This window comes from Heterocephalus glaber, unplaced genomic scaffold, assembly GCF_053883595.1.
Source record: "Heterocephalus glaber isolate CG9 unplaced genomic scaffold, H.glaber_assembly_v1.0 deba00000738, whole genome shotgun sequence".
Taxonomy (NCBI): domain Eukaryota; kingdom Metazoa; phylum Chordata; class Mammalia; order Rodentia; family Bathyergidae; genus Heterocephalus; species Heterocephalus glaber.
Genome location: NW_028258161.1, coordinates 15,168,877 through 15,196,547, shown reverse-complemented (window position 1 = coordinate 15,196,547; position 27,671 = coordinate 15,168,877). Strand labels below are relative to the sequence as shown.

The window sequence follows — 27,671 nt, the reverse complement described above, 5'->3', positions numbered from 1 at the left end:
GCCGCGCAGGAAGCCGCCCGCTGAGGATGAGCGCGCGGCTCGGGTCGGTGCCAGGTTCTCGCCCCGGCGCCTCAGCTCCCCGAGCTCCCGGGGCCCGGGAACTGGAGGTGGGAGCGGGGCTCGGCTCCCGGGGCCAGCGCCCGCCCGCCCGAGTGCGAGCGCAGCCGCCCCCCGCGGCGCCGGGCGGGCCGGGCCTCGCAGCCGGGCCGCATTTTTATTCAGGCGACGCTTAAGGGCGCCCGGCGCCCGGTGCATTGTGGGAGCGCCGCGGCCGGGCCCGGAGGAGGCGGAGGCGCGCCAGCCGGTAAGCGCGGCCGGGGCGGGGGACGTCGGCTTAAAGGGGCACCGCGGCCGCGGCCCGGGCGCCGCCGCCGCCCCCTGGGGCTGCCGGGGCCGCCGCCCGCCCGGCTGTGCCCGCGGCCCGCGCGAGGGCTTGGTGGGGCCGCTTTAAAAACAAGCGCCGCCCGCCGCCGCCGCCGCCGCGCGGGCCGAGGAGGAGGAGGAGGAGCAGCAGCGGCGGGCGCGCGACGGGGCGGCCGCGCAGGGGTTAACGCCGCCGGCAGCGCGCGGAGCGGTCCGGGGTCCGGGCCGCGCGGCCTGCCCCCGCCGCCCACGCTAGGCCCGCGCCCAGGCCGCGCCCGCCGCCCTTCCGCGGCTCGGCATGGCCCGCGCGGCACAAAGGGGCGGCCCGCGCGCCGGGCCTGGGCAAAGGCGGCTGGGCCCCGGAGCGCGGCCGGGGCTGTGGGCGCACAGGGTTAAGCCGAGCCTGGGCTCGCGGCAACGGCATTGTGTGAGAGGCGCAAACACGCGGCGCCACCCGCCCGCGAGCGCGGCTCTCGCCCCATTCATTCCTGCGCCCGCCCGGCCGCGCCTCCGGAGTGTGAGTTCACCGTGCTTCGAGGGTGCCCCGGAGCCGGGTGGCCCGAAACCCCCTCACCCGGAGCCGGGCGGGACCGGCGCCTTCTCCTGCGCTTTCTCCCTACGCGAGTCCGGAGGGTGACAATTCTAGAGGAAGTCGGCCGGGAAATAGCGGTGCCTCGGGAGCCGGACTTCCCCGTAGGGCTGAGGAGGCGTCTTGCGAGGAAAGGACCTCATTGGTTTCCATCCAAACCCTTCCTTGTCGAAGTGCTGATACCGACTTTCCCCAAACTAAAATGGCTTCAGAATTCCCATCTGTAACTTGCTTGGCTCGCTTGCCTGCCCTTTCTCAGGCAGATTGGTTTCTTGAAATGGTTTTGGAAGGTTTGTGCCTGTGCTGTACAGTTGCAGGTTTTCCCCTGAAATCCTTGCTCACCCCAAAACTGTTTTTGTTAACGACGGTTTGGATTACTGCCCAAACTGGGGCATTGTAAAATTTATTTTAAATGAGTGATGTCCTTCCCTGGGGATGAAAAGCTCTATAAATGCGAATTATGTTCTTAATCATAAACTTTATAGGGGAAACTGACCCTAAAACTCGGGGTGTCTTGTTCTGTGCCCAGTAAAGTATCGATCTGGAGGTTTGTAAATCTCAGCAGCGCATGGTTTCTGCTTTCAGCCGGAAGTTCTGGAAACTTACAGCGGTACCCAGTACCAAAAGCGCTGGTGTGGTGCGGGGTTTAATTTGTTTTAGCTCTGCAGTGAAATGGTAATGAGCAGCAGCGTATTTTGTCAGTGATGTGTGCACTGATTTGTTGGGCTGGATGTCTGCTTTCTAGGAAATAGCACTGCATTAAAACATCAGAGAACTTTTCAAGTGCTCCCCTGAAGAGTACAGCCCTTAAGGTGTTAAACAGCCATTCACGATTTTCATGTTATGCCCTTCGGCACAGCCTCCTGTGAGTTTGGGATTGTGTTCTATACTTCTGGCTCAGAGAGAGATGGCTTTATCTAAAATTAGGATTTAGCACTCTAAGGAATTTTGTCAAATGCATTTGCGTACATGTCATTTTCCTGCAATTTGTATCAGGCTTTTATTTTTCTGTGTGAGATAGCAAAACACATGAAAAGATTTTACAGAGAAATTACTTTGGCCAAGAACTCCACTTTCCAAACCGCAAGTGCTTCCAGGGTGACAAGGAGGTGGCCAGCAGAGCGACTCTTACAGGACGCACCCTGGAGGAACGCCTGGGACCACTGCCCAGTGCCACGGCCATGAGCAAAGCCTACCGCAGATGTCAGGTCTGCCCTAGGCATGTGTGATGGAATAATCTGTTTACAGTGACTTTACCCAGGCTTGCGCATCACTGTGATGGACCAGGTATCGTGCCCCCAAAATGCTGTTTCCTTGTGGTCTTGGTGACTTCACCCCTTGATCTGTGTACTTTCTCCCGCCACGCGTTCACTGATCCTTGGCAAATACTGGTCCGAATTCTTTTAACGGTGTCTTTGTGTTTTGGTGATGCCCAGGTGGATCGGAAGTAGAGAGCCCAGCTGACGGTGAGACAGGGAGGGAGGGGCTGAATTGCGCGGCGTGCAGGCGTGCGGGCCCCAGAACCATGTCTACGCGGGAGTCCTTTAACCCGGAGAGCTGTGAATTGGACAAAAGCTTCCGGCTAACCCGATTCACTGAGCTGAAGGGCACAGGCTGCAAAGTGCCCCAGGATGTGCTGCAGAAGCTGCTGGAGCCCCTACAGGAGAACCACTTCCAAGAGGATGAGCGGTTTCTGGGCGCCGTCATGCCGAGACTTGGTACGTGAACCGTTGTTCCCTGGGCCTCTGCAGTCCGCTCAGGGGGTCAGAACCCAGACTTCTCTCCCCGTGTCGCTTTTATTTTTAAAATTCTGTAGGAAACATTCAAGGAGCAATGCAGTGGTAATAACTGCGTGATGCTATTGTAACTTATTTACAGGAAGTACTTGAAAAGCATGGAGACGCGTACTGTATAGTTTCTAAGGGGGAATGTGCAACTGGCATCATTATAGTACAGTAAAAGTAAAAGACTTCTTTTTAAAACTCAAATCGAATTTTCTGGTTAGCTGAGGATTAAGCAGAAACCCCTTTATGTATGCCTTTTCCCAAGTGACCGCTGAAGTGCTGTGCCTTTTAGTGTGTTGCGTGTAGTGCCTGCGGGCGCCCTGCACAGTGTGCCTGAGCCGAAAGCTGAAGTGGGCTGAAGGACTGCAGATGACCCTGGACGACTGCTGGCCCCAGGTTGCCCCTGTTTCGCTTTACTGAACTCCTGGTGGTGTTAGTGGTTTCCTGTTTTTCCAAACGCAAGCTCAGAAAGAGCTTCTAGGCCCTGGGATGTTGAGTGGTGCTTGTGTGGACGTTACTCAGTATGTAATGCAGGGCCCTGATCACTTTGCTTTCTGGTGTTTGATGCACGTGCTGTGGGTGTGGTGGCTGTGCTGTAGTTACTGGGTGACTTGATCAGCTTGCTTTTTTTTTTTTTTTGGTACGGGGAATCGAACGCAGGACCTTGCACTTGCCAGGCAGGAGACAAGCGTGGTGCCACCGAGCTACACCCCAGCCCTTGATCAGCTTTCTTTTTTCTTTTTTTTTTTTGGTACTGGGGATCGAACTCGGGACCTTGCACTTGCAAGGCAGGCTTGATGGCACTGAGCTAAATCCCGGCCCTTAAACATGGCTTTGATTTCATTTATTTTTGCCCACTATTTTGTTGTAAAGTCCTGTCTTACCACATTGGTTCTGAGCCTGAGGTATTCCTTTCTTTTCCAGTACATAAAGCAGAGTTGTTTTGGTTGGGGCAGAGGGAACCCCTCCTGCTGCAGACACAAACACACACACACGTGCTCCATGGCCTGCCGGACTCCCAGGAGCTCGGTTTGGAAACAGTTCCTCTCCTCTAGCTAATGGCTAAGTGGTGGAGAAATATCAATGAGAACAGGTTGGATTTGACTCACCAAGAAAAGAGAATATACTGGGGGACCTCTTAGAAAATGGCATGAGGAGAAATGAGCCACTTAATTGTCAAAACCAAAGGAAATGAATATAAAGCAGTGGTTCCTGTGCAGAGCTTCCTCGGTTGGTCCTATTGAGCACTTGGGCCTGCCCGCACCCTGCATGCTGTGAAGGTGTGGGGTTGCTGCTCCTTCCAGCAGCCCTCGGGCCCCGTTCTGTGGAATGGAGTTGAGGTTGGGATCTGGAGTCCACATCTTCCCCTGCTCCTTCCACTCCCACGCTGCCAGCCTTTTGGTTTCTCAGTTCACATGCGTTGGACTTGGGAAGAAGAGCTGCTCTGGCCTTAACCCAGCAGTGGCAGAAGGGACCCCTGTCTAACAGCCAGGGACAAGGCAGGGAGAAGCAGATAGAAGAACACAGAGGCCACTCGCTTGTTCTCATTGGGCTTTGCAGAAGTAGATGGAACTCTAAGCTTTCCCAGAAAAAACACATCCCAGATTTGCACTCATGCAATGCAGTTCCTAGGGGCACGCTGACCCCAGGTGCCCAGCAGATGGGTGTGAGAGAGCTGCGGAGTTGGAAAGCTGCAGCATTGTGCAGTCCGGGCCATACTCCTGACCTGCCAGCCACATACCCGTTGTTAATGTACTGGGTGCGTGTTAGAAACCCCAGATTCCCAGTCTGTAAAATGGGGCAGTGTGCATATCCCGTGTATCTACCCACATTGGTAAGATGTGTGTATATGAACACATGTGTATGCTTATCTGTTTCTAGTTTTTTTCTAATTGAATATCTTATTTCCTGAATTCTACGATGGTACCAATTGAAGCATGAACCAGAACAGCTTTTGAAATACACCCTTGCTGATGTCTCTAACTAAAGAGGTGCTAGCACAGCTGTGTCTTAGGAACTAGAATGCCTGCTGTGTGCTCCCTGGGACCTGACCATTGCGGATCACTGGGAGTGGCAGTACCGACGAGGAGTTGGTGGTTTTTCTCGATGGAGGGTTTCAGTTGTGCTAAAATCGTAGAATTCCCTGTTGCCTGCTGATAATTCTGACATAAAACTCTCAGATTGGTGTTTAAGACCCCCATAGGATTTTTGATTTGTTCCCACTTGCCCACTACCTGGACTGTCCTTCCTCCAGTGTGAAACCCTAGTTTTTTGGTGGCCATGGCCCATCTCAGGCTTGCCCTTCTTGCTTAAAATTTGAGAGGTCATTTTTAAACCAGTCACTATAAACCAGTGCTGATCAAAGGAAACATTTTTCAAGTCACATGACTTTAAATTATTTTCTAGTGGTCACATTTAAAGATAACAGAATCAGGTGAAATTGACTCTATATATTTTATTTAACCCAGTGTGTAAAAAAATTCTTTTCAACATACATAAAACATTACTGTGATGTTGGCTCTTGGTACTGTATAAAGTCTGGTGCCTCTTGGTTCTGAGCAGGAGGAATTCCTTTCCTCCCCAGCACATAAAGCAGAGCTGTTTTGGTTGGGATGGGGCCACCCTCCTGCCGCACACGCACATGCACACGCACACTGTAATTGCACTTTGCAGTCTGGCTTGGCTCATTTCAGGTGCTTGGCAGGCGCTCCCATGGGGGCAGCACCAGTCTTTACTCTGGTGGAGGACCCATCCCCGCTGGGAAGGGTAGCGTGTACATAATGGCTGGGTATAGGAGTAAAATTTTACAGAGCCAATACAATTTTGCTCAAATTCAGGAGAATCCAAATCAGAAGCATTTAGAACTAAATCAGAAGCATAAGAACTATTTAGGATCTCTTTCCACAGTCCTGTAGTTTTAAGTAGAAACCCAAAAGAAAATACAGGTCTCACTGTTTCCAGAATGAGTAGTACCAGACACTCAGAATGGCCAGATGCAGAGTTGTAACCCTAGGGAGACTGGAGCTGAAGTGTGTTTCTTGCCCGTGGATACTTAGGTGTAAAGAGCACTGTTGGGTAAAACTTGTGAGATGAGTTAACACATTTGTCCTACAGATGAAAGCGCATGAGCCAAGTGTGTCACGTTGTCTCCAGTTTGTGAGACTTGCCACTGTGAAACTGAATTCTGTTCCTTAGCTGGATCTTGTGAATGTTCCTGCCTTGAGCCAGGCATGGTGCACACGCCTGTAATCCCAGCACTCTGGAGGCTGAGGCAGAAGGGCCAAGTTGGAGCTCAGCCTGAGCAGCTTAGTGGTTTAGCAAGACACTGTCAAAAATTTTTAAAAAGGCTGAAGATGTAGCTTAGTGTGAGGCCCTGGGTTCAATCCCCTGTACAGTGGACCCTCGAGTTACAACCAACTTGGCATACAAACTTGGATTATGACTGGAATTTTAGTTTTAACTTATGACCAGAGTCTTGAGTTGCAGCCCGGATGCTGGCCACTTACGCTTCCAGTTGGTTGAGATACAGATTTAACCCTTAAAGAGTTCTGGAAGGAATATGACAGCATCCTCTCCTGTGTGGGGTTAACTGAGAAGTCCTGGGCCAGTGTCTAAGGACACTGAGATCTGCCTGAAAGTGTGGCCTAAAATTATACAGGAGAGACTTTGAAGGCAATTGACCAACTTGAGTTACAACCAGCCCTTAGGAACGATTTGAGTTCATAAGTCAGGGGTCCATTGTACCTCCAAAAAAAGTTTCTGCTATGTTAAGTTTTTTTAAAAAATCAGCCTGTCTTTGCAGTCTGGCTTATTATTAAGCTTGATTTTCTTTTTGCGTTAGTAGCAGTGGAACAACACCAGGACGTAAAGGGCCACAGTGACCAGCCACTGTTGAGGGCTGTTGCTGTTACAGTGGGAGCTGGTGGTTCCTGGCAGTTTTGCATCTACAAAGTGTGAAAGGTCCTTAACCCCGAATTTACAAGGTAGAGTCCACTTGCTTCCTTCTGACTTCATCCTGATGTTTCCTTTATCCTGCCTCTGGCTGTTGTGCAGGGTAGCAGGGCATGTTCAGCTTACTTGGAAACGCCAGGTGGAATCTGTATCACAGGTGATTTTCAAGGAAATAGCCTACTGCAGTTAGTCTTGACATCAAAGCCATTTCAGAAAGAGGAAACCCCTCACCCTCACCCCCATACTGGGGACTGAGCCTAGGCTTTCACTGAGCTGCCTCCCTAGCCTTGTGTGTGGATGTGGGTGTGGGTGCATGAGAGTGTGCTTTGAGACAGGATCTCCTGAGTTGTTCAGGTTGGGCTTAAACTCGTGACCCTCCTACCCCAGCCTTCCAGAATGATGGTATTACAGGCATGCGCCGCCACAGCTGGTGGAAATCTCCGTTAGCCTCTCAGTGGCTTACACTGTCTTTCTCTACCTTTAGGAACAATTGTTAGTAAATTAAAATATTTCTTACAGTCTTGCTAAGCAATTTCCTTTTTAATGAACAGAAGATAAAGTTAGGGCCAGACCCTCTTTGTCCTTAACTTAGTGGGGATTTTTGTTTGTGTTTTGAGACACGGCCTTGCTGTATTATTCAGACTGGCCTTGAACTTACTGTGTAGCCCAGATTGGTCTCAACTCATGGTGATCCTCCTGCCTCAGGCTCTGGAGTGCTGGGATTGCAGGCATCAGCCCCATATTACAGCTTAGTAAAGGTGTTGTTTATGTTTTTCACTAAGCAAGTAACATCAAGTTTTAAGATTTCCCCTTAAAAAGTGCTTCAGGAATCTATAAAACAAATGGATCACATAGGTGCTGGGGTGTTCACATGCTTGATGGGAAGTTTTGAATTCCTGTTCTGGCTTTGTCCTTTTCATTTTTGACTGAAATGCAAAAGTAACAGTAGCATGTTCTATGTGTAAAACACAGTGCAAATATTATATTGGGAAAGTAGAGTAATAAAGATGTGCTCAAGCTAACTTGATTAAATAACATGGATTTTATTAATAATATACTGTTCTCATCTTTAGATAAATTCTGTATGGTACCAATCACATGATACAGTAAGACAGTAAAATAATGCAAAAAATATGGGAAAAAATGTATCCACAGCCTCAAGGTTTAAGAATTGCACCATATTGAAGTCTTGATGACTAACACATTTTTGTTCATATTTCCTATGTTACACTAGTTATGCTTCACGTATATTTCAGTTATGCTTCTTGATAGAAAACACTTGGCTTCATTGGCAGTGTGGCGTTTCCGTCAGTGACTTAGACAGAAGGGCTCCTTTGCAGAACGTTGGTTTTATAAAGTAAGACAGCTTTCCTCTGTTATTTTTGGATCCTGATGGCTTCCATCTTCCCAGGCATTGGAATGGATACTTGCGTCATTCCTTTGAGGCACGGTGGTCTTTCCTTGGTTCAAACCACGGATTACATTTATCCTATTGTAGACGACCCTTACATGATGGTAAGTTGGACCCAATGTGTTTATGACTTGAACTGCTTGTACATTTGGTTTTGAGTCGTGGCAAAGGCTTGTATATGCCCATGCCCTTTTGGTTTTTGTTTTTGCTGTATCCAAATTACGTTATGCAGGCGCTCCCGTAGTCCCAGCCGTTTGAGGTGGCCCACTGTGCACCCCTGGCCTGTGAAGAGCAAGAGGAACAGGGACGTCGCTCTGCTGCCTTTGTACCTGAGTGTCCACTTGTGTATGAGAACACCTGCTGCTGTAGCAGAGGGCTGTTGGGCTGATGATGTTTTCTTTCTTTCCTTGTACCTTTCTTTAGCATTTGTAAACTTCACCACTCCTACTTCAGGCCAGAGATCTTTCTGTACTCTAATAGGAGCAATCCTAAGTGTTTCCTTGAAGGAATGAAGGAAGCTAGTGTCTCCTCACAGTTGGACTTCAAGACCGTTTACTCTGACATATGTTAGAATACACTGGTCACTGCCCACCCGGCCGTCTGTGCTCATCACTGTCCTGGAAGCCACCGTGTGTGGTGTGTGTCTGAGCACTGAGTTGGTTACTAGCTTCCGATTGTGTGCACTGCTTCGTGATTTGTTTCCCAGCTGGCCACTGCATGCTTTCAGCCTCCAACCCTTGAATCTACCCTGCCTTTGGCCCTACTTCCAACCTACTTGCCAGCAAGAGGAGTCAGTGAGGAGACGGGAATATCCCACTCCTTATAAAATGGCAGAGGTCTTTCCTTACGTGAGGACAGGGGGCCGTGCTGCACACATAGGGACTTAGGTCATGGGGCTGCAAAAGAGGGGGTGTTCCCCTCTCAGTGCCAGTAGCAAGTGAACAGGTCATTAGGAGACAGTTCCCTCTGTTCCTCCTCTAGAGAGACAAGGCAGCGGGGGCCAGCCCAGTGTCCCACTTGGTCTGACGCCAGAGGGGTAAGGCCACAGTCCCTCTTCTTCCTGGTACCCTTCATTGCATTTGAGAGCACCCAGTACATTCCTGCCACCCTGACCAGTGGTTGGCATCTCCCAGTTACATAGCACCTGTTAGCCTTGGAGATGCTGACGGTGTGTCTGGAGAAGCCTGTGGGTCTACCAGGAGTGCATAAGAAACGTAAGACAAGCAGTTAAACAGCCACTGGAAATGATAGTGCCCCTTCGCAGCTTGATTAGCCTATGTGTGAAGAAAAACTTGTCTATAAAAAATATATAACGTGGGCCGGGGATTTAGCTCGGTGGTTCTGCCGCCTGCCTCGCAAGCGGAAGAACCCGAGTTCGATCCCCGGTACCAAAAAAAAAAAGAGAAAAATACATATATATATATAACGAGACAGTGACATCTTCTTTTTCTTCAAAATGTCTCCTGTGTGAGCCGGGTGTGGTGGTGCATGCCTGTAATCCCAGCACTTGGGAGGCTGAGGCAGGAGGATTGCTGCAAGTTCAAGGCCAGCCTGGACTACACAGTGAGTTCAGGGCCACTTGAACTACAGAGGGAGACCCTGTCTCAACAAACAAAAAGGTCACCTGTGACAATAAAAAATGTTTATTGCCATATTTCTTTTGAATACTATTTTAAGTTTTATTGAATACTGTTATTTTTTATCTTAGGTATTTTAAATCATTTTTTATGTTTACTTTTTGATTAGCCTTTGTTTGCAGTGGATGATGTTTGCATTCCTGTGTGGCGCTGGTCCACATACACAACACATCTAAATTCAGTTTTCATCCCTTGCCTTCCCTCCCTTCATCACTTAACCCATTTCCCGATTGAGGAGGATCTTTCTTGGATAATATTTGAGTTTTAAGTTTAAAATTATGTAATTGACTAGAAAATGCCTTTTTCTTTAGAAAAGTCTGACTTTATGCCTACATATTTATTTTTTTCAAACAAGATGATTTTCCTGTTTCATGACAGCCTTGAAAAGGAGCTAGAAAACTCTCTCCATCTTCAGTGCATGAGAAGTATCTCTTTTGCCCTGACCAGTAAAGTCGGCATTTTTGTAGACTGTTGAGGATCAGCGGCTGTTTCCAAGTTTGCTCTAGGCGCAGTGTTGTCCGACTCTGGCTTTTTCTCTGAGACTCTCAGTTCTAACCTTGCTTGTCTTCTTGACACCGCCCCCGCCCAGTCCAATTGAATCAGGCTTGTAATACTCAAAGTGGGAAGGAAAGCCATGTAACAGGAGTGTCTGGGACAGCGAATGGCCCAGTGTTTCTGTGAGAGGGAGGCAACCAGCCTGCAGATGTGAAAGCTGAGGACCCGTCCTGCAGCTGCCCTCCTGGAAAGTCCCTAGTTCTCCTTGCAGGCTGCTTGCAGGCCTGGTCTTTGTTGTGCAGATGGAAAGTCCCAGGCCATCCTTTCTTACCTCTCCCCTCTCTTCCCAGGGCAGGATAGCGTGTGCCAATGTCCTCAGTGACCTGTATGCAATGGGGGTCACAGAATGTGACAATATGCTGATGCTCCTTGGAGTCAGTAACAAAATGACCGACAGGGTAAGTAGGGTCTCCATCTCTTCACGCTTGACTTGTGCCCGTCAGGAACTCAAGGAGCCCAGGCCACGTGGCCCTGGCACCCCTGCTAGCTTTCCACTTTTGGGCAACTGTCAGTAAATTAAAATGAGAACATCTGGCCCCTTCATCCTTTTGTTTCTACCACTGCTCCCTGCTTCTCTTCTAGGTAGACCAAAACCTACAAGTAGATACTTTTGTGTGTTTCAATAATGTGTGATTATTATGAACAGAAGTAAGTATGCAAGCATAATGTATAATTACATCCACAGTAACAGTGCCAGGGCTGTGGATCAGAGGTCCAGGGCTACGGTATGTCGGCCCCACACTTCTGTGTTGTTGCCTGGCAACCTGTGTGAACTAGGAATGAATTCCTACTTTGCTTTTATTTGACAGGTATGGTCCTTGTTTTTATTCCCTGTCCATCTCCAGCTTACAGAAATCAGTTTTCAGTAGGCCTTCTGCCCTAGCAGTGTGAGCTTTGGTCAGTTTTCCCAGTGGTCTCAGGGAGGACGTGGGGACGAGAATTACCATCATAGGCATCAGCAGTCTTCGCACTCCTTGGTCACATGTCAGCCTCCCTGAAGGAGGTGTACATGCGTTGTTAGGTAGTCTTGGTGTTCTTGGTGACAGGAAACAGCTGGCTTCTAATGGTCATCAGACATAGGGCCGGTCCTGTGGACCAAGTCATGTGTGGTCCGTACTTCTCTCGTGTCTCGGGTTTGTTTTCCTAGTAACCAAGAACATCTTGGAGCATTTGATGAGTGGTTGCAGTGTGAAATACTGCATGGTTTTTGACCTGTTAGCTTTCTCTAGGATTTTGGATCCTTTTTATAACTACAGATGTAGAACTCTATTTTCAGGGCTTTACACAGAATGACTTAACTTTTCGTTTTGTCCTTTTAAACCCCAGGAAAGGGATAAAGTGATGCCCCTGATTATACAGGGTTTTAAAGACGCTGCAGAGGAAGCGGGAACATCTGTAACAGGTGGCCAGACTGTGTTAAACCCCTGGATTGTCCTGGGTGGAGTTGCCACAACTGTCTGCCAGCCCAATGAATTCATCATGTAAGTTGATTTTTGTTTCATGTCACCTGATGTTTTTCTCTTTTTGCATTTTCTTTCTTTAAAAAGATAACACATTGAAGCTGGGTATCATTCATACACTATATACTTCACCCGTTTACAGTGTGTGATTCAGTGGGCTCTGGCACATTCAGAGTAAACTGTCACCATAGTTGGTTTTAGAGCATTCAGAGCTTTAAGGTCCATTCACTTCTTAGTGTGAATCATTACTTTGATCCTATTCTTGAAAATGCGTGAATTTTTAAAATTAATGTACAATTTGTAACAAAATGTCCCACGACACCTAATCTATCATTTTAAACTAACTAGGTCATTGATTTTGTGTGTACCCATCGCTGTCCAATCCCGGGGTGTTCCCTCACCTCGGAAGAGCTGTGTGCATTGTCGATCCTTTCCATTTCCCTCCTTCCCTCATTCTCTGGCAACCACTAATCTACTTTTTGTTGGTGGGGATTTAGCTGTTCCAGACACTGTATGCAAACATGACAGTTTGTATCTGGCTTTGTTCACATAGCATGTTTCATATAAATCTGTACTGCCTCCTTTTTCATAGCTGAGTAAACCGTTGTTAGATATACTGCGCCTTCTCTGTTGGACCGTTGGGTTGTAATTGCTTCTGGATGAGTGATGGCGAACCTCTAGGAGCTTTCCGTGATAGCAGACAGCTGGCTGCAGCACGTGTGCCGTAGGTTTGCCACTGCTGTCCTCGATGAATAATGCTGCTGTGAATGCTCGGTGCACTCTGAGTTTCTCCACATTCTGTCCAGAGTTGTTGTATTGTGAAGTTTTGCTTACAGCGTCCTGATTAGTGGGTATAAATCGTGCTTTTGCTTTGCATTTCCTAGGCGACTGATGATGTTGAGCAGCTGCCTTTCCCTAGGCTCTTTGGCCATCTCTGTCATAGCGCAACACAAGTTGTTGCTTTGCATGTTTATGTCTTAAGAAAAGCCCCTCCGTCCTGTTTTCTGAAGTAGCAGAACTTCACTCTGTGTTGCGTTATGTTCACCTGGGGAGAGCTCTGGAGGCATGGAGGGTCTGCGGGACTGGAGGTCTCCCTGTGCCTGGGCACCCGGTCTCCCAGGGGTGCTTTCTCTGCGGCCACTCTGCTGCTGGTGTTCACAGCGTGTACACTGTATATACGTATGTGCCTGTACTGGGGCCTTGTAGAGACACGCCGGTGAAGTAACCACGCAGAAGCGTCTGCCGTTTTCCATTTAATCTACTGCCGGAGTCTCAGTGAGCTCCGGTCACACGGTGTGTGTGCTAACCTTGAGGGCTGCCTGCGGCGTGCCCTGCATTGGCTTTGCCTGTGTGTGCCTTGCCGCCTGCTGAGCACAGCAGGCGCCAGATGTCTTGGTGTTTGCCCATTTGCTTGGTGATTTTAACCTTATTCTTAGAGCAGAGTGCAACGTACTTGCATTCGTGTTTTAACTGGTGGAAGCTCCTGTTAGGCCCGGTATCTGGGCGCTTCCCTGGTAAGGGTCCTGCATTTTTCTTGCATTAAGGTTTCATTTTCCCAACAGGCAGTGTACCTTGGTAGTTCCTCACACTTTTCACCTAGATTCTGAAGTGTATCTGTCTCACCCACTCCATCCTTCTATTAGAAAAAGAACTGAGTAACCGGGTGTGGTGGCACACAATTATAATTCCAGGGCTTGGGAGGGCGAGGGAGGAGGATCTTCATAAGTTCTGGGCCAGCCTGGGTTACACAGTGAGTTCAAGACCAGTCGGAACTACGCAGCATGACCCTGTGTCAACAAACAAAAAAGTGGGGGTGGTGGCAGGACAAGTTTCAGTTGATTGTTTTGCCAACAACATACACATTCAGTGAATGAGCCTGTGTACACATGGTTACATTCCGTCAGGTTTGCCCATAAACTTAGAAATAACCCCACAGCATTGTCACGGGTAATATAAATTCATAGGTTGCACATAAGCAGTGAAGTGGAAGAACCTACCAGCTTTCTGGTGTGCCTGAGGCACGGTGGAAATGCATTTCTCTCTGAAGATCTGGTTTTGGGGACGTGAGTGTCCTGTACGGTGTGACAGAGTTACAGTGCTCAGAGCTGATGGGGTTCAGATGCTACGAGGGCCTGAGGGGTTCGTTCTGCAGCCTGCCCCGCTTGCCCTGCCTTAGCCCAGCCGAGAGAGTGAGGAGCCAGGGCGGCATGGGGACAGGGGCACAAGGCCCGAGAAAGCCAAGGGGTGGACCCCAGCCTGGTGGTGGTGATGCAAGTGTGCCAGCCCCTCTCTGTGTGGGTGGCATCCTGGGCACCTTTCCAGCATGTTCTGGCTTTACGACAAGGGCCACCAGGGCATCCAGGTACTTACTACTGACTGGGCTGTGAGTTTGAGAACCTAGGTGTGGAAATTACCAAAACACGAGACTCCGATTCTAGCCAAATCCCAAAACCTAGACAGTCTCACCTAAATCTCCACTACTTAAGTGACCATAGTCAAGCAGTCTTTGAAAAGTTGTCTCCAGAGCTTTGAACTCTGGAAGGACTGTAAATTATGAAGGAAAAGTGGTCTGTTGAAACCTTGGAAGACTAAGTGATTTGCTACTTTGTACACTTTTTCTGCTCGGTCGCTAAGTGATCCATACCCTCAGCCTGTGGATGCTTTCTTTTTCCCTTTAGTATTTTGTTCTACCAGTGCCTCAGAAGCAGAAAGTGATGCTCTGTCCCATACATGGTGGTAGTTGGCTTAAGTTTAAGAAGTCCAAAAGCGAATATGTTTTGCAGGATTTTCCTTCTCTTGTTTAATACTAGAGTTATCCTTGGTGAGTTTGACTAGAACTCGCTCTTTTCCCTTTCTCCAGGCCAGACAACGCAGTCCCCGGAGACGTACTTGTGCTGACAAAGCCCCTGGGGACGCAGGTGGCCGTGGCTGTGCACCAGTGGCTGGATATTGTAAGTAAACCACTGCGGCGGCGGCAAGGGAGGAGTGGTGGGCACCGAACAAGTTCTCAGAGCCTGGTGGATCTTGTCAGAGGGTTTAGAGAAGGAGACCCTTTCGTTTCACTGCTGGGGAGCTGAGTCAGTCATGTCCTTAAGGAAGTCCTAGGTGGGTCCACATGAGAGGTCCAAGTATTGGACGCCTGAAGTAGAAAACCCAGTGTGGGCTTGGAGATTTTCCATAAAGAGGGGTCGCCGGGGTTAGCTTCATGTGTTTATTTTGTCGAGCTGGGGTAGCTTCATCCTTCACGTCTGAGGCCACCCTGCAGGGCTGGGTGGAGCTCAGTGGGAGAGCGCTTGTCCCCAGCACCATGGGGTAACAGTATGGACGGAGACCGATGGAAGGAAGGAAGGAAGGTCAGTTATTGCCAGGGTATTTAGTAATGGAGGCGCGGGTTGTTCCTGCTTGGTAATTTTGTCTTCCTAAACTGTTGAGTAACTAAGATTTTAATATACCGTTCTCCCCAGGAGACGGTGTCTAGAACAGCAGGACATTTCTCTGAACATTTTCCCACTGAGCTGTAATCATTCTTAGGATGTTTTCACCATCACAGCAATGCACAAAACGATAAGATCATGGTGCGTGGAATTTCTAAAACTGCCATCCAGAGCTGCTGACCCCAAGAAGCACTTGAGACAGTAGTGAATAATTTCATGTCGTTCATCAGCCAGGTGTACTTTAGCTGACGTGGGGGATGAAGACACTCTTAGGCTGCCGCATTCCGCCTTTCTTTTTCCCTCCTTAGGCAGCAAGGCAGCCCAGGTCAGGAGCCCAGGGTGCCGTGCAGTACAGCAGTGAGGCTGCAGGGTCTAGCAAGGGGCTGGTGGCAGGCAAGGCTGATGGTGGTGGAGATCTGCGCTGGGGGGGTTCTGTCTCTGCCTCAGCTTCTCAACGCCTCTGCTGTGTTTTAAACCAGTTTTTAAAAAGTCTCAGACTTCAAAAGGCAAGTTCCAAAGACTGGAACAGCACAGCATGCTTCTTTATAAAGGTCAGAGAAAAGAGAATATTATTTTAGAAAACAGGGGAAAAGCATAGAACTGAGAATAGTCCCTTCTGCAAGAAGCCGGAGTGTGCCGGGAGCCCAGTCAGTGTCTGGGTGCCTGGTTCTCTGAAGATCAGACTGCGGGAGACAGACATCTTTTTATGATGTCTTTTTTGGTCACCGAATGTTGTCTTCACCACGCACACAATTGCAGTTGTTTTTATATCCCTGTGTTCATCAAGATAGTTTCATTCCAGCATTCAGTTAAAGTCAATAAAATTACTATACTGTGAAAAATAGGAGCCAGCTTAGTAGGGGAACCAGAGACACTGAACAGTAATAATAGTATGACTTGCGCCTGCCAGAGGGAGCAGACTGCAGCCCGTTGTCGCCTGTGCTGTCTGCTGGCCCTGCACAGCCAGTGTGCTCCGATACTTGATTATGGGAACATGGGATGAGGTAGAAAAGAACGTGATGGTAGGCTTGGTGGACACTTAATTTCAGGAAGAGGTGGAGCATTTAATGTACAAAGTTAGATGTGTGAAACTCCCCAGGAGTGCGGGATGCGGCTCTGGTAGAGCATGGGCCGAGCTTGTGTACGAGCTTGGGTTTGACTCCCCAGCAAAGAGAAAATCCCCAGAAGATGACTAAGAAAATCGATGGTGAGAAGGAAAGATTAATCACATTTTCTCTCTCTCCCCACTGGTGTTCCTGTTATCAGCCTGAGAAATGGAATAAAATTAAGCTAGTGGTCACCCAGGAGGACGTGGAGTTGGCATACCAGGAAGCCATGATGAACATGGCCCGGCTCAACAGAACAGGTAGGGCGGGTGGGGCCTGGGGCACTGAAGGGCTGCGCTAGCTGAAGCCTTGGCCTTGCTGAGCGCACAGTCACACTTGCCTATCTTTTCCCCTGTGATTCTTCAGAGATGCGAAAACTGTGCAGGGCTGGGAGGCAGGCCCGGAGGCAGGCCCTGGGTGGGTCTGGTGGTGGCTGCAGGCCGTCCTCTCCTGCTGCCTGGTCTGGCTTTCAAGGTCACTTGGGGGAATCCAATGCAGACGCTCCCCTGTGCACGATGATTCCATGGAGAATCTTTCAGCCTTATGATGGTGTGAAAGTGATGCGCATTTGACAGAAACCACACTGGGCTTTGAATATTCTTTCCCTGGCTGGAGATACGCAGTACCTGCACTCCCTCCTCACCTGCAGTGTGGGGCAGTGGGCGTGAGTGCAGCTCCCAGTCCCCAGTCCGCCGTGTGGTCATGAGGCGAATGGCCCGCACTCCACACTTGCTGTGTGCCTGGCAGTGTGGGATCCATGTTACATAAAGTGCCTAAAATGCATTTTTTTGCCTAACCCTGTTGTAAGTTGAGAATATCTTACTTAACCTAATGCATAAGTGGAGGAGCATGATCTCAGCAGTGTTAAATGCGACTTGTATTAGAAGAAAGCTTGCCAAGGGAATCACATGGACTAAGTGTTGTATTTTATTTTATTTCTTTATTTTTTTGGTCCTGGGGATCAAACTCGTGACCTTGTGCTTGTGAGGCAGGCAGCAGAACCACTGAGCTACATCCCTGGCCCTTATTTTAATCAGCCTGTGTGTGAAGCACGTGTTTGCATGCCTGTGTGGGGTTGGTAAGGTGCCTAGCACGTCTTAATTCTGCCCTCCCTCCCCTCCTTCCATCTCTGGGTCCCCTTCCCCTTTGAGAAAGACCCATCTCCCTACTTCGAATTATTTATCTTTTATTTTACTCTATTTATATTTGGATTTCTCACATAAGAGAAACCATGAGATATTTAAGCTCATGTGCCTGATTTATTTCACTTAACATTATGGTCTCAAGTTGCATCCATTTTTCCTACAAATGACTCAAGTTTATCCTTTTTTATGGCAGAATAGTACTCCCTTGTGTATAAATGCCACATTTTTTTCCATTCATCTGCTGGTAGACATATAGGCCACTTCCAAGAGTTATCTATTGTGCTTTGTGCTTCTGTAAACATGGGCATATGTTTATCACAGTAATATGATGTCTAGGGGAAAGCTGGGTCAGATGGAGTTTCTAGTTCAGTTTTTTGAGGAATCTCCATCCTGATTTCCTAGTGGTTACACTATTTTACATTCCCACCAACAATATAGAAGGGATCTTTTTCCCCACAGCCTCACCAGCGTTTGTTATTATTTGATTTCTTGATGATGGCCATTCTTCCTGGGGTAAGTTGAAACATTGTATACTACTTTTTTATGGTGTTAACACCATCTAAAAAATTTTTTTTTTTTTTTTTACCATCTAAAAATTTTATAAATAAGCAGGAAAAGTTTTTCATAGGTCTTTCAAAATCCTAACCTCTGATATGTCAGGGATTGGTTTCTAGAAAGTATTTGTGGATTGCTCTGTGTGATGCTTTGAAAGCAAACCAACATTTAGAATGGAAATTTAGATAGTTATGCTGAAAACACCAGTTTTCTTTCTCATCATGAATTACGTTATATTTATGGATTTCCTGTTTTGGAATTTAGAGATACTTGAAGATAAAGTACAAATTAAACAGTAAATGTTCTAGGGCCAGCGCAGTGGCGCACACCTGTAGTCCAGCCACAGCTCAGGCAGAGGTAGGAGGATCGCTTGAGCCCAGGAGTTGGTGTCCAGCCCAAGGGACATTGCAAACCCTCTTCTAGCATTTCATTTTGATGTGTCCTAGTAAAGGTAATTTTTAATATCCTACGAGAGAAAATATGCTGTATCATAATTAAATTACTTTCAAACACTTCATTTTGAAGTCAAAACTTGCATTTTTTTTCTTATTTGTAAGAAACACGTTATAGATCAGTGGAACAGAATAGAAAACTCAGAAATAGACCCACACAGCTGTGGGCAGAGGACAGAGGCCTGCAGTGGGGAAAGAGCCTTTCCAACGGACAGTGCTGGAATGTGGGTGACCACGCACGGCATGAGTCTAGATAGAGATTTGGTGTGTCCCATCAAAATTAACCAAGTGGATGCGGACCTAGAGACGAAAGGAGGAGAGACAAGAGGGGCTGTGTGCCTGGGGCTTTGGAGATGACTTGCGATACAGCAGACATACTATCTGGAAGGAAGCAAGGCCAAGCTGGACTCCCTAGTATGACACTTCTCCGTGAAAGGTGCCGTTGAGATGTGAGACAGGCCAGGACTGGGAGAAATCTTTGCAAACACACTTAATAAAGGTCTGGTAGCCACAATACATGAAGAACTCTTAAAACTCAACAGTTCTACAAATATCCAATTTTTAAAGGGCCAAAGGCCTTAATAGACAACTCAACAGTGAAGATACCCAGATGGCAGATAAGCACAAAAAGATTCTCAGCAGTACATGATACTAGGGAACTGCAAACTCAGACAGTAAGGTGCCACTGCACACCAGGAGGCAGAGCACCCAGGACGCTGCCTGCCAGTGCTGCCTGTCGGCCCGGATGTGGAGCAGCAGGAACTCATGCATTGTTGGTGGGAATGCAGAATGGTACGGCCACTTGCCAGCAGAGTGGGGCTGTTTCTATAAAACTAAACATGTTATAACCATGTGATCCAGCAGTTGTGCTATTTACCCAAAGGAGCAGAAAACCTAGATGGACACAACAGTTTATAGCACTTTTATTCATAGTTGCCAGAACTTGGAAGCAACCAATGTATCCTGCAGTAGGTGAGCAGATAAATAAGCTGACATGTCCAGATGAAGGAACATTACTGAGAAGTAGGAAAAACTGAGCTCTCAAGCTATGAAAAGACACGGAGGACCCTTAAATACACACTGTTAGGTGGAAGATGCCAGTCTGGAAAGGCTCCATACTGTTTGATTTCTACTGTGGCATTCCAGCAAAGGCACAGCTCTTTCGGTGAAAAGATCAAGCTGGGTATGGTGCCTTGTGCCCAGAATAGCTCTCGAGGCTGAGACAGGAAGATCTCAAGTTCAGCGCCAGCCTGGACAACTTAGTGACTTACTGAGGCCCCGTCACAAAAATAAAAAGGGCTGGGGATACTGCTTAGTGTGAAGGCCGTGGGTTCGGGTCCCAGTGCCCCCACCGCCCATCAGTGGTGCCAGGGCTTAGGTGCGAGGTATATCACTGAGGCAGCACAGGGTCCTCAGCGGTGAGGCTGCTCTGCGGTAGTGCTGAGTGCGATTGTACCACCCGGCCTGGTGAGCCCTGTGAACTGAAGTACTAGTGTGGCTCAGAAGCGTGCTGCGCCCCTGTGAAACATTCCCGTAGCAAAGTGGCGGGGGCACCCCGGACCTCCTTGCCCTTTGACTCAGTTTTTCTCCAAACCCAAAACTGTTCCAAAAAGTAAAGTCTATTAATTTTTTTAAATTAAAAACTATCAAACTTTCTAACAGTTCATCTTGAGCAAGAGTATCTTGATTTTAAGGCAGGCATTCCTGTTCTTTGATTAAAGGTGGTTTTGACAGATTTCCTTCCATTGAGATCGGAATTCCTCTGTATAGTTTTGGTTTTGGTTACTGCGAAATGACTGGTTGAAGCTGCTGGTGGGTTCCAGCAGTTTAAGTTGAGATCAGTCAGCTTCAGGATTTCGCTCCCGTTCTGTTGGTCTTGTGAGAGGACACTGTCGTCATGCCGACTCCCTGACCGGAGCTTCGGCTGGTAGCAAGTGTGAGGGTGGGAGCTGCGGACAGGCGCCCTGGATTGTCATCCCTCTGCCCCTCTCAGCTGCAGGACTCATGCACACATTCAACGCCCACGCGGCCACTGACATCACGGGCTTTGGGATTCTGGGCCACGCACAGAACCTGGCCAAGCAGCAGAGGAACGAGGTGTCCTTTGTGATTCACAATCTTCCTGTGCTGGCGAAGATGGCTGCTGTGAGCAAGGCCTGTGGAAACATGTTCGGCCTCATGCATGGGACCTGCCCGGAGACGTCAGGTATGAGGATCCGGTGGGACCTGAGGTTGAAGGGGAGAGAGAGGCTGATGGGAAGCCGCAGCCACGGTGTGGTGTGTCCACTTGGGGAGCCCAGTCCTGATGGCTGCAGCTGCAGCCCTGCCCTCCTGTGTATTGGGATTTTCAGGGGTTCTTTGGGAGTTCCCATCTTTGTGTAAGAATGCGGCGGTGGTGTGGGAGAGAATGCAGGAAAGAGAAGTCATTACCGAAGTTCTTTCTGTTTCTCTTTTATTTCTATTCCCTTTTCTATGCAGCTCTAGTTTTCCATCTTGGGGATTTAAAAAGTATACATACTGAGCCCCAGAAAATGTAGTATCCTGGGTCTGGGATGGGCCAGGCCTTCCCAGAAGATTCTGGTGCAGAGCCCTGCACAGCAGCCTGGAGCAGTGCCTGGCAGGTCAGGGCTCCCAGGCCTTCCTTGGCCCTGTAAGGACTGACCTTTTGCCTTCCTGCTGACAACTGAGAGGAAGAAACTTCCACGGGAGCTGGGGCAGAGACCCAGCTTTTCTTGGCGGTCTGACGTCTGGATGGAACAGACTGCCACCTAGTGGGCACTGGGAGAATGTGTTAATGAACATTACTCATCGTTAAATTTGTTTCCTTTATTCAGAGTATGGTTTTTACATTTATATAGGAGAGTACACAATGTATGTTTCTTCCTAAGTATGTTATTTTTACAAAGGAACAGGTTAACCTTTCTGGCTTGGCTACTAGAAATAGCAAAATGGTTCATGTTCATGTATTGTAACCTTTTTCTGTTTTGGAGGTGATGACAGACTAGAGCCTAGATACTTTGATGCATGCACACTTTCCTGAGTTTTAAAATACAGTGATACATTCTTGGTGAGGTGAGCAGTCCATGTAGGGGAACAAACTGAAACAGCATTTCTCTGCTTGTAAATGTTTCTTTCAGGGTGTTCATTTGGAAAGAGCACCTACTGTGTGTGTTACTGCAGCCTCAGATACTTTACATAGTGTGAATGGTTCTCAGTAGGTCGTCTAGACAGTTTAAGAGTTTATTGTTTGTTTTTTAATATAGTAGGAGTTTACAAAGAAATTAAGTGGTATGTGGTATAGAATAGGCTTCTTAATTTAATGGGAAGAGCAACTTGAATGGACTTCTTCATTGAGCCTGTGAAGAAGTTTTTTATACCACACTTAATGGTTATTTTCCTTTTGCTAGGAGGCCTGCTAATCTGTTTACCACGGGAGCAAGCAGCTCGGTTCTGTGCAGAGATAAAGTCCCCCAAGTATGGTGAAGGCCACCAAGCATGGATTATTGGGATTGTCGAGAAGGGCAACCGCACGGCCAGAATCATAGACAAGCCACGGATCATCGAAGTCGCACCACAAGTGGCCACTCAAAATGTGAATCCCACACCCGGTGCTACCTCTTAATCTAGACAGAGATAGCCATTTGGTTTTGTTTTCAAATAGATCTATTTCCTTTATCATAACTTCAATTAAAGACTACAGTATAAGCAACAACAAAAATCTCATTGTGTCTACGCATCTGGTGACCTTAGGTCGGTTTGTGAGTGGATGCAATTAATAAAATGAAATCCTTGGCCTTCTTTCCCTGTTACGTTGCCTGAAGATGCACCTGCTCTCGAGGCAGCTTCTGAATTGAGGATTATATTGTTATCCAATGCTGTTGATTCATTTTGAATCTTAGACATGTATCTCTTGCCGCATAGGCTCTTCCTAAAGGTGCTTTCCCACAGCACAGACGTTACTGAGAGTAATGTCACATAGCAGTTTGTGTCTTTCATTTTGTGTGTATTTATCATATCAGTTTGGCCTTTTTTTAAAGCATCTTAGATGGTGTTCTGGAAAGACGGAATTGGTAAGTGGCACGCTGGTCTCCCACAGTACGAGCGTTGCATGATCCCTTTGCCTTTGCGTCTTTGATTTGTAAAGCCGAGTCTGGGAATTCAGGAGCATCTCCCACCCAGCAGGACATTCTCCACTCGTGTGATCAGGGCAGCAAGACAAGTGCTTCACTGCATGGAAAGCACTTGGAAGGCAAAAAGAAATTTTCTTTCTTTTTCTTTTTTTTGTAGCCTTTCTGGTATTTACAGTAATATCATTAACTGTTTTCTTTACTGATAGCAGAGAATACTTTTTGCAATGTAACTAGATGTTCTATAGTGCAGCAAGGAATTGCCTTCTGATAAGGGGTTCATGTATAGTACTCATTTACAATTCAATATATGATTAACTACGCAAATAATTTTTAAATATAATCAGTAATGAAGACTTCTGTGGCTGGTAGTGTTTAATACATTCTATATTTTATATAGTGATTTCTGCCTAATTCTTAGCACTGTTTTGCTCTTTGCGCCAGTACTTTCTTGTGCACGCTTTTTGTGATCTGTGTTAAAAATCTGCGTTGCCAACATTGCAGCTATGACTTAAACTTGTTACCCAAATAAATATTTAATTTTTTAATTGCTCTTGTATAATCAGATGCCCCTTTTAGTATTATTTTAGAAGCATTGGGAGGGTTTTGCCTAAAAGTACAATTTATTGGGGAAAACTAGATTTTAGTTTTATAAAACTTTTAAGTCTTTCATGGGACCTATATTTTCTTGAATTAAATTTTGTAGTTCTAGAACAAATAGGTGATCTAAAAGTGTTATCTGTGTTACTTAAAGACAGAGGCTTCCTTACATTTTAACCTACTAAGCAGTCAGAGAGCCCCATGGCTAAGCACAAGGGCACAGAGTCCTCCGGTGACCGTCTTCATAGAAGAAGTCTGCATCCCTGCAGCTTGGGGCTGCTCCCCGCTTACAGGCACCAGAGACACACAAGCCCACTCATCCTTGTGCCACAGGAAACCGCCGCGCTCCCTGCAGGGAGAGCTGTGGCAGGCACATTCATATGTGTGCAGCTGGACGGGCCCCAGTCTGGAGGCAGCATAGAGGGGCTGCCCCAGGACTGGCAGGGATTGGCCCTTTCATAGGAATTTATACAGATGTTGGTCCTCAGAACCCACACACCAGTGGTCTACAAAATAAAATGTGTTGGAAACCTCTGAGTATGAAAAATATACCGTTGGGCTCTAAAAAAAACGATGATGGTTGAATCTGAACAGTAGTAGATTTTACCCGAAATGCTAGTGTTTTCCTTGGTGGCAGGTCTGTTGAGAGGAAGTAAACTAAACAGGTTATGCCCTTGAAGCCATCTTTGTAAAGATACCAATTCATAGACAATATGAGGACCACAGGTCTGTGCAGTTCACATGATCCCAGGAAGAACTTGAGAGTGGTATTTTCAGAGTGCTCCTGGTACTCCTACCCAACCCCCGGGGATGTTTGTCAGAAGGGACTTCCTGCCCTTTCCCCAGAGGCACAGAATCGGCTTCTGGGATCTGGGCTGACTTAAATGTATGTACAGGGCTACACTTGCTAGAGTTTGAGAACCACTCCACAAAAGCATTGTTCCAGAGGGGAGGCAGGGAAAGGAAGTGGACTTGGTTTTGCAAACTACTTTTCCGGTTTTTCTTTTAAATCGTGACAGTTCTATTTATTTCTCCTGTCTGAGCTATGGCCCAGCAAGGGAGTTGAGAAAAGACGTAACTTGAAAATTCCTTGAGTCAGGTGATGTGAGTTCTTGACAAAGTCTGTGGAAAACATTGTAGAATTCAATGAACAATTAATATACAGCTGTTTTGACTTGCTGGTAGCTAATACTTTAAAACTTCACATTGAAGTGTGTTCATCTTGGTATACTAATAAATTTTGTGTAAATCCTATGATATAGTGGCATCCAAAACTAGAGTCTGTTAGAATATACAGGATTAGTGAACAGAGCCTGAAGTAGCTGGACCCGATGCAGTTGGTTTCTTCCAGGCCCCACATTGTTTGCAAAGGAATATTTCAGCTTAGCTGGTTATTTACATGGGCTATGTTGAAGCCTTGTGTTCAGTTTAAGAAAAATTTAAGTATTGTGTAAGCAATAACGTTCCTTTTCTTCTTGGCTCAGTATTTTAGGACAACTTTGTAGTCTTCCAAGTTCTGCATGCTTTATAATGAATAAATGTGTTTTAAATTATTCTGATTATAGATTTATGAGCCAGCCATTTTCAGTCTGAATTTAGCATTGCCTTTAACAATTATATCTGAGTTCTCGATCTTAGTTTTATTCTATAGAGACCAAAATAATGGCTATATCACATTCTTTATTTTGGGAGTAGCAAAACAAATACAGACTGGAGGTTTCCCAGAGGTGTGTGTACTCACATCCGCGTCTGCCTGGGCTCCTCATTCCCACCTCCTGCCCCCCAGATTAGACAGTTTGGTAGACAGTTCACTTCCATTAGTCATTGTACCTTTTCTCATTAAGAATCTACATACGAATCATGCAATTATTAACCATGCCAGGGACAATGAAAATCTAAAGTCCAGGGGAAAAGCAGTATGGGAGTATTGTTTTTGCCTTTGTTTAAATTGTTTACCTTGAATAAGATTAGAGATGAGTGGATTAGCAGGCTTTCATCAAGTAGAATGTTTGGTAAAACAGTGCTCGTGGGCCTTTAGGCATGATCCAGAATTCCTGGAGCCTGCAGTTTGCTGTGGATGCCAAATATGTTGGTCTGATCATTGGAGCTTGAAGCTGTTCTCTGTAGGATGTTCTGTATTTCATAGTTTCCAGTATCAAACTCTGAACACACAGTTTAGCCATGATCCAGAATTCCTGGAGCCTGCAGTTTGCTGTAGATGCCAAATATGTTGGTCTGATCATTGGGGCTTGAAGCTGTTCTCTGTAGGATGTCCTGTATTTCACAGTTTCCAATATCATACTCTGAACACACAGTTGATGTTCTGAATAACGTTTTATTGTATCCTGGGCTACATAGTCCAAGGCCAGCTTAAACTGCATAGTGAGACCCTGTCTCAAAAAACAAAAAAATCAGAACACGAAGAAGCTAATCTAACTTGTATTTCCGTCGTATACATATATGTATTTTTATAAAATAACATTGAACATCAGCATCAGATACCAGATTTTTAATGACAGGAAACATCTTCATAAAATTATCTCCATTTCAGAGTTAGGACATGATTATCCAAAATATACCTAAAGAACAAAAAATATCCCCAAATAAAGACCAAATTTTATTCATGTACCTTTTTTTTTTTTTTTTTTTGGTACCAGGGATCGAACTCGGGTCCCTGAGCTTGCAAGACAGGTGGCGGAACCACTGAGCTAAATCCCCAGCCCTAAAGACAAAATTTTAAATTGCAATCTAACTGTGTATCAAGGACCCAGAAAATATTTAAACTTTTTATTCTGACATTTCTAAGATTTTTAAGAAAATAATCTGAAAAAAAATTTAAAACTGCTTGTGATCACCACAAATGCACGAATGAGGGGAAAATTAATGACATTTCATTCAATAAAATGACTCGGGCATTAAAAATAGGGACAATAGTATTGACATTGCTATAATAAGATATTACAATGAGGTAAAGACACTATATGTAAAAAAGAGACTGGAAAGAAATTCACTCCCACCAAATTTTTAACGATAATTCCTATTATGTACAGGTACAAATTCCCCATGATGAATGCGATCACTATGTGTGACAAAGGTACTAATAAAAAAGTTAAAATCATAAAGGGGGATACTCTAAAGAAAAAGCAGTGATTGCTTTTCAAGGTGTTCTGGATTTTGAAAAATTCCTTCTATTTCTATGATTTTTTATGGTAAACATACACAGCTTTTCTGATGGGAAATCAGCATATTTTACATTTTCAGTTGTCTAGTCAATATAGTCTCAGAAGTAATCAAAGTAACAAAAATCCAAGTAAGTACAGAGCATAGCCACAAACTCAAATCACTCAATCCATAAGATTGGCATTGTGGCTATATGAAAATATTTATGAAGTTCACGGTCTTCCCCTTTAAAGATGACTTAAGGTGATAAACCTGTTGGGCATGTAATCTCAGCAATTTGGAAGGCTGAGGCAGGAGGACTGATTGGCCTAGGAGTTGACAACCAACCTGTGCAACATAGTAAGACCTTATTTCCAAGGAAAGGGATATATATGGATAGTCACCAGAAATGCTAACATCAATATAACAACTTAAATATGATATATCATGCTTGGATTTTTTTTTCCTGTGCTAGGAATCGAACTCAGGATCTTGCACTTGCCAGGCTAGTGTAGTACCACTGAGCTAAACCCGCAGCCCTTATATCATGGTTGGATTTTCAAGAATCAGATTATGTATTTTCTATTGTTTTTTTTTCTAAATTACTACAGTTCTTACAGGAAAAGTCAAGATCTTCAAAATTTTCCACATTTGTACTAATTAGAACAAATCTTGGAAAGAGGATTTGAATACTGAATTGTAATCAGGCAACACGTTGTATTATATGTTATTACCACTGATGAGAAAAGCAAAACTTAACACAAAACCTAAGTCTTGAGTGTTAGATAAAACTCTAAAGCCTGTAACTACTGCTCTGGGTCACCGTCCCTGAATCTTGCCCCTCCCCGTGGCAGCTGTTCTTTGCCCTGACAAATCTGTTCCTATGGATAATGGTTTTGCTAATCCTGTTTCTATGGGAGCCTGTTTCTCCACTGAACCAAGGACACCCAGATGTGCTGTTAGAAACTGTCACTGCTTAAATAATTGCCTTTGTTCTGCTTCTGTATAAAAAGAATTATGTAACCCCCACTCAGGGCTCAGAATTTGGGGTCACGAGCTCCTCTGGGCCCGCTGGCATAATAAAACCTTGGTTACCCTCCACCTCCTGAGTGCTACTCAGTTCTTTCACACATTGTTTCTGCTGTTCCTCCACGCTTTGAAGCCAATGCTATCCAGGAGCAACTCCCTGCCTGGCTGTGTCTCCCAAGAAAGGGTTTTCCTCAGTGGACACCCAGTGCTTTGGTTTCACATGTAGCCCTGACAGGCATGCATGAAGCTACATAAAGCCCCTGTACATGTGTCTCTTTGATAAGGGCACAAAGTAATCTGAATAAGCAAAATAA

At 46.4% G+C, this 27,671-nt stretch overlaps 1 protein-coding gene across 7 annotated transcripts; it reads left to right on the top strand.

Moving 5' to 3' along the window:
• Window positions 1-4: 4 nt before the first annotated feature.
• On the top strand, window positions 5-27,429 carry Sephs1 (selenophosphate synthetase 1). Of its 7 annotated transcripts, none has more exons than XM_087207054.1 (9): window positions 5-304; window positions 2,389-2,670; window positions 8,099-8,202; window positions 10,581-10,688; window positions 11,650-11,771; window positions 14,611-14,701; window positions 16,451-16,550; window positions 20,436-20,648; window positions 21,850-27,429. In XM_087207054.1, the coding sequence occupies exons 2-9, from the start codon at window positions 2,478-2,480 to the stop codon at window positions 22,062-22,064; spliced, it is 1,146 nt and encodes a 381-aa protein (XP_087063180.1). In that variant the 5' UTR covers window positions 5-304; window positions 2,389-2,477; the 3' UTR covers window positions 22,065-27,429. The 7 variants fall into 7 exon arrangements, with proteins under 7 accessions (XP_087063180.1, XP_004861834.1, XP_087063181.1 ...); XM_004861777.4 differs by having other exon boundaries at window positions 12-304; window positions 11,617-11,771; XM_087207053.1 differs by lacking the exon at window positions 5-304 and adding an exon at window positions 508-2,239.
• Window positions 27,430-27,671: the final 242 nt, after the last annotated feature.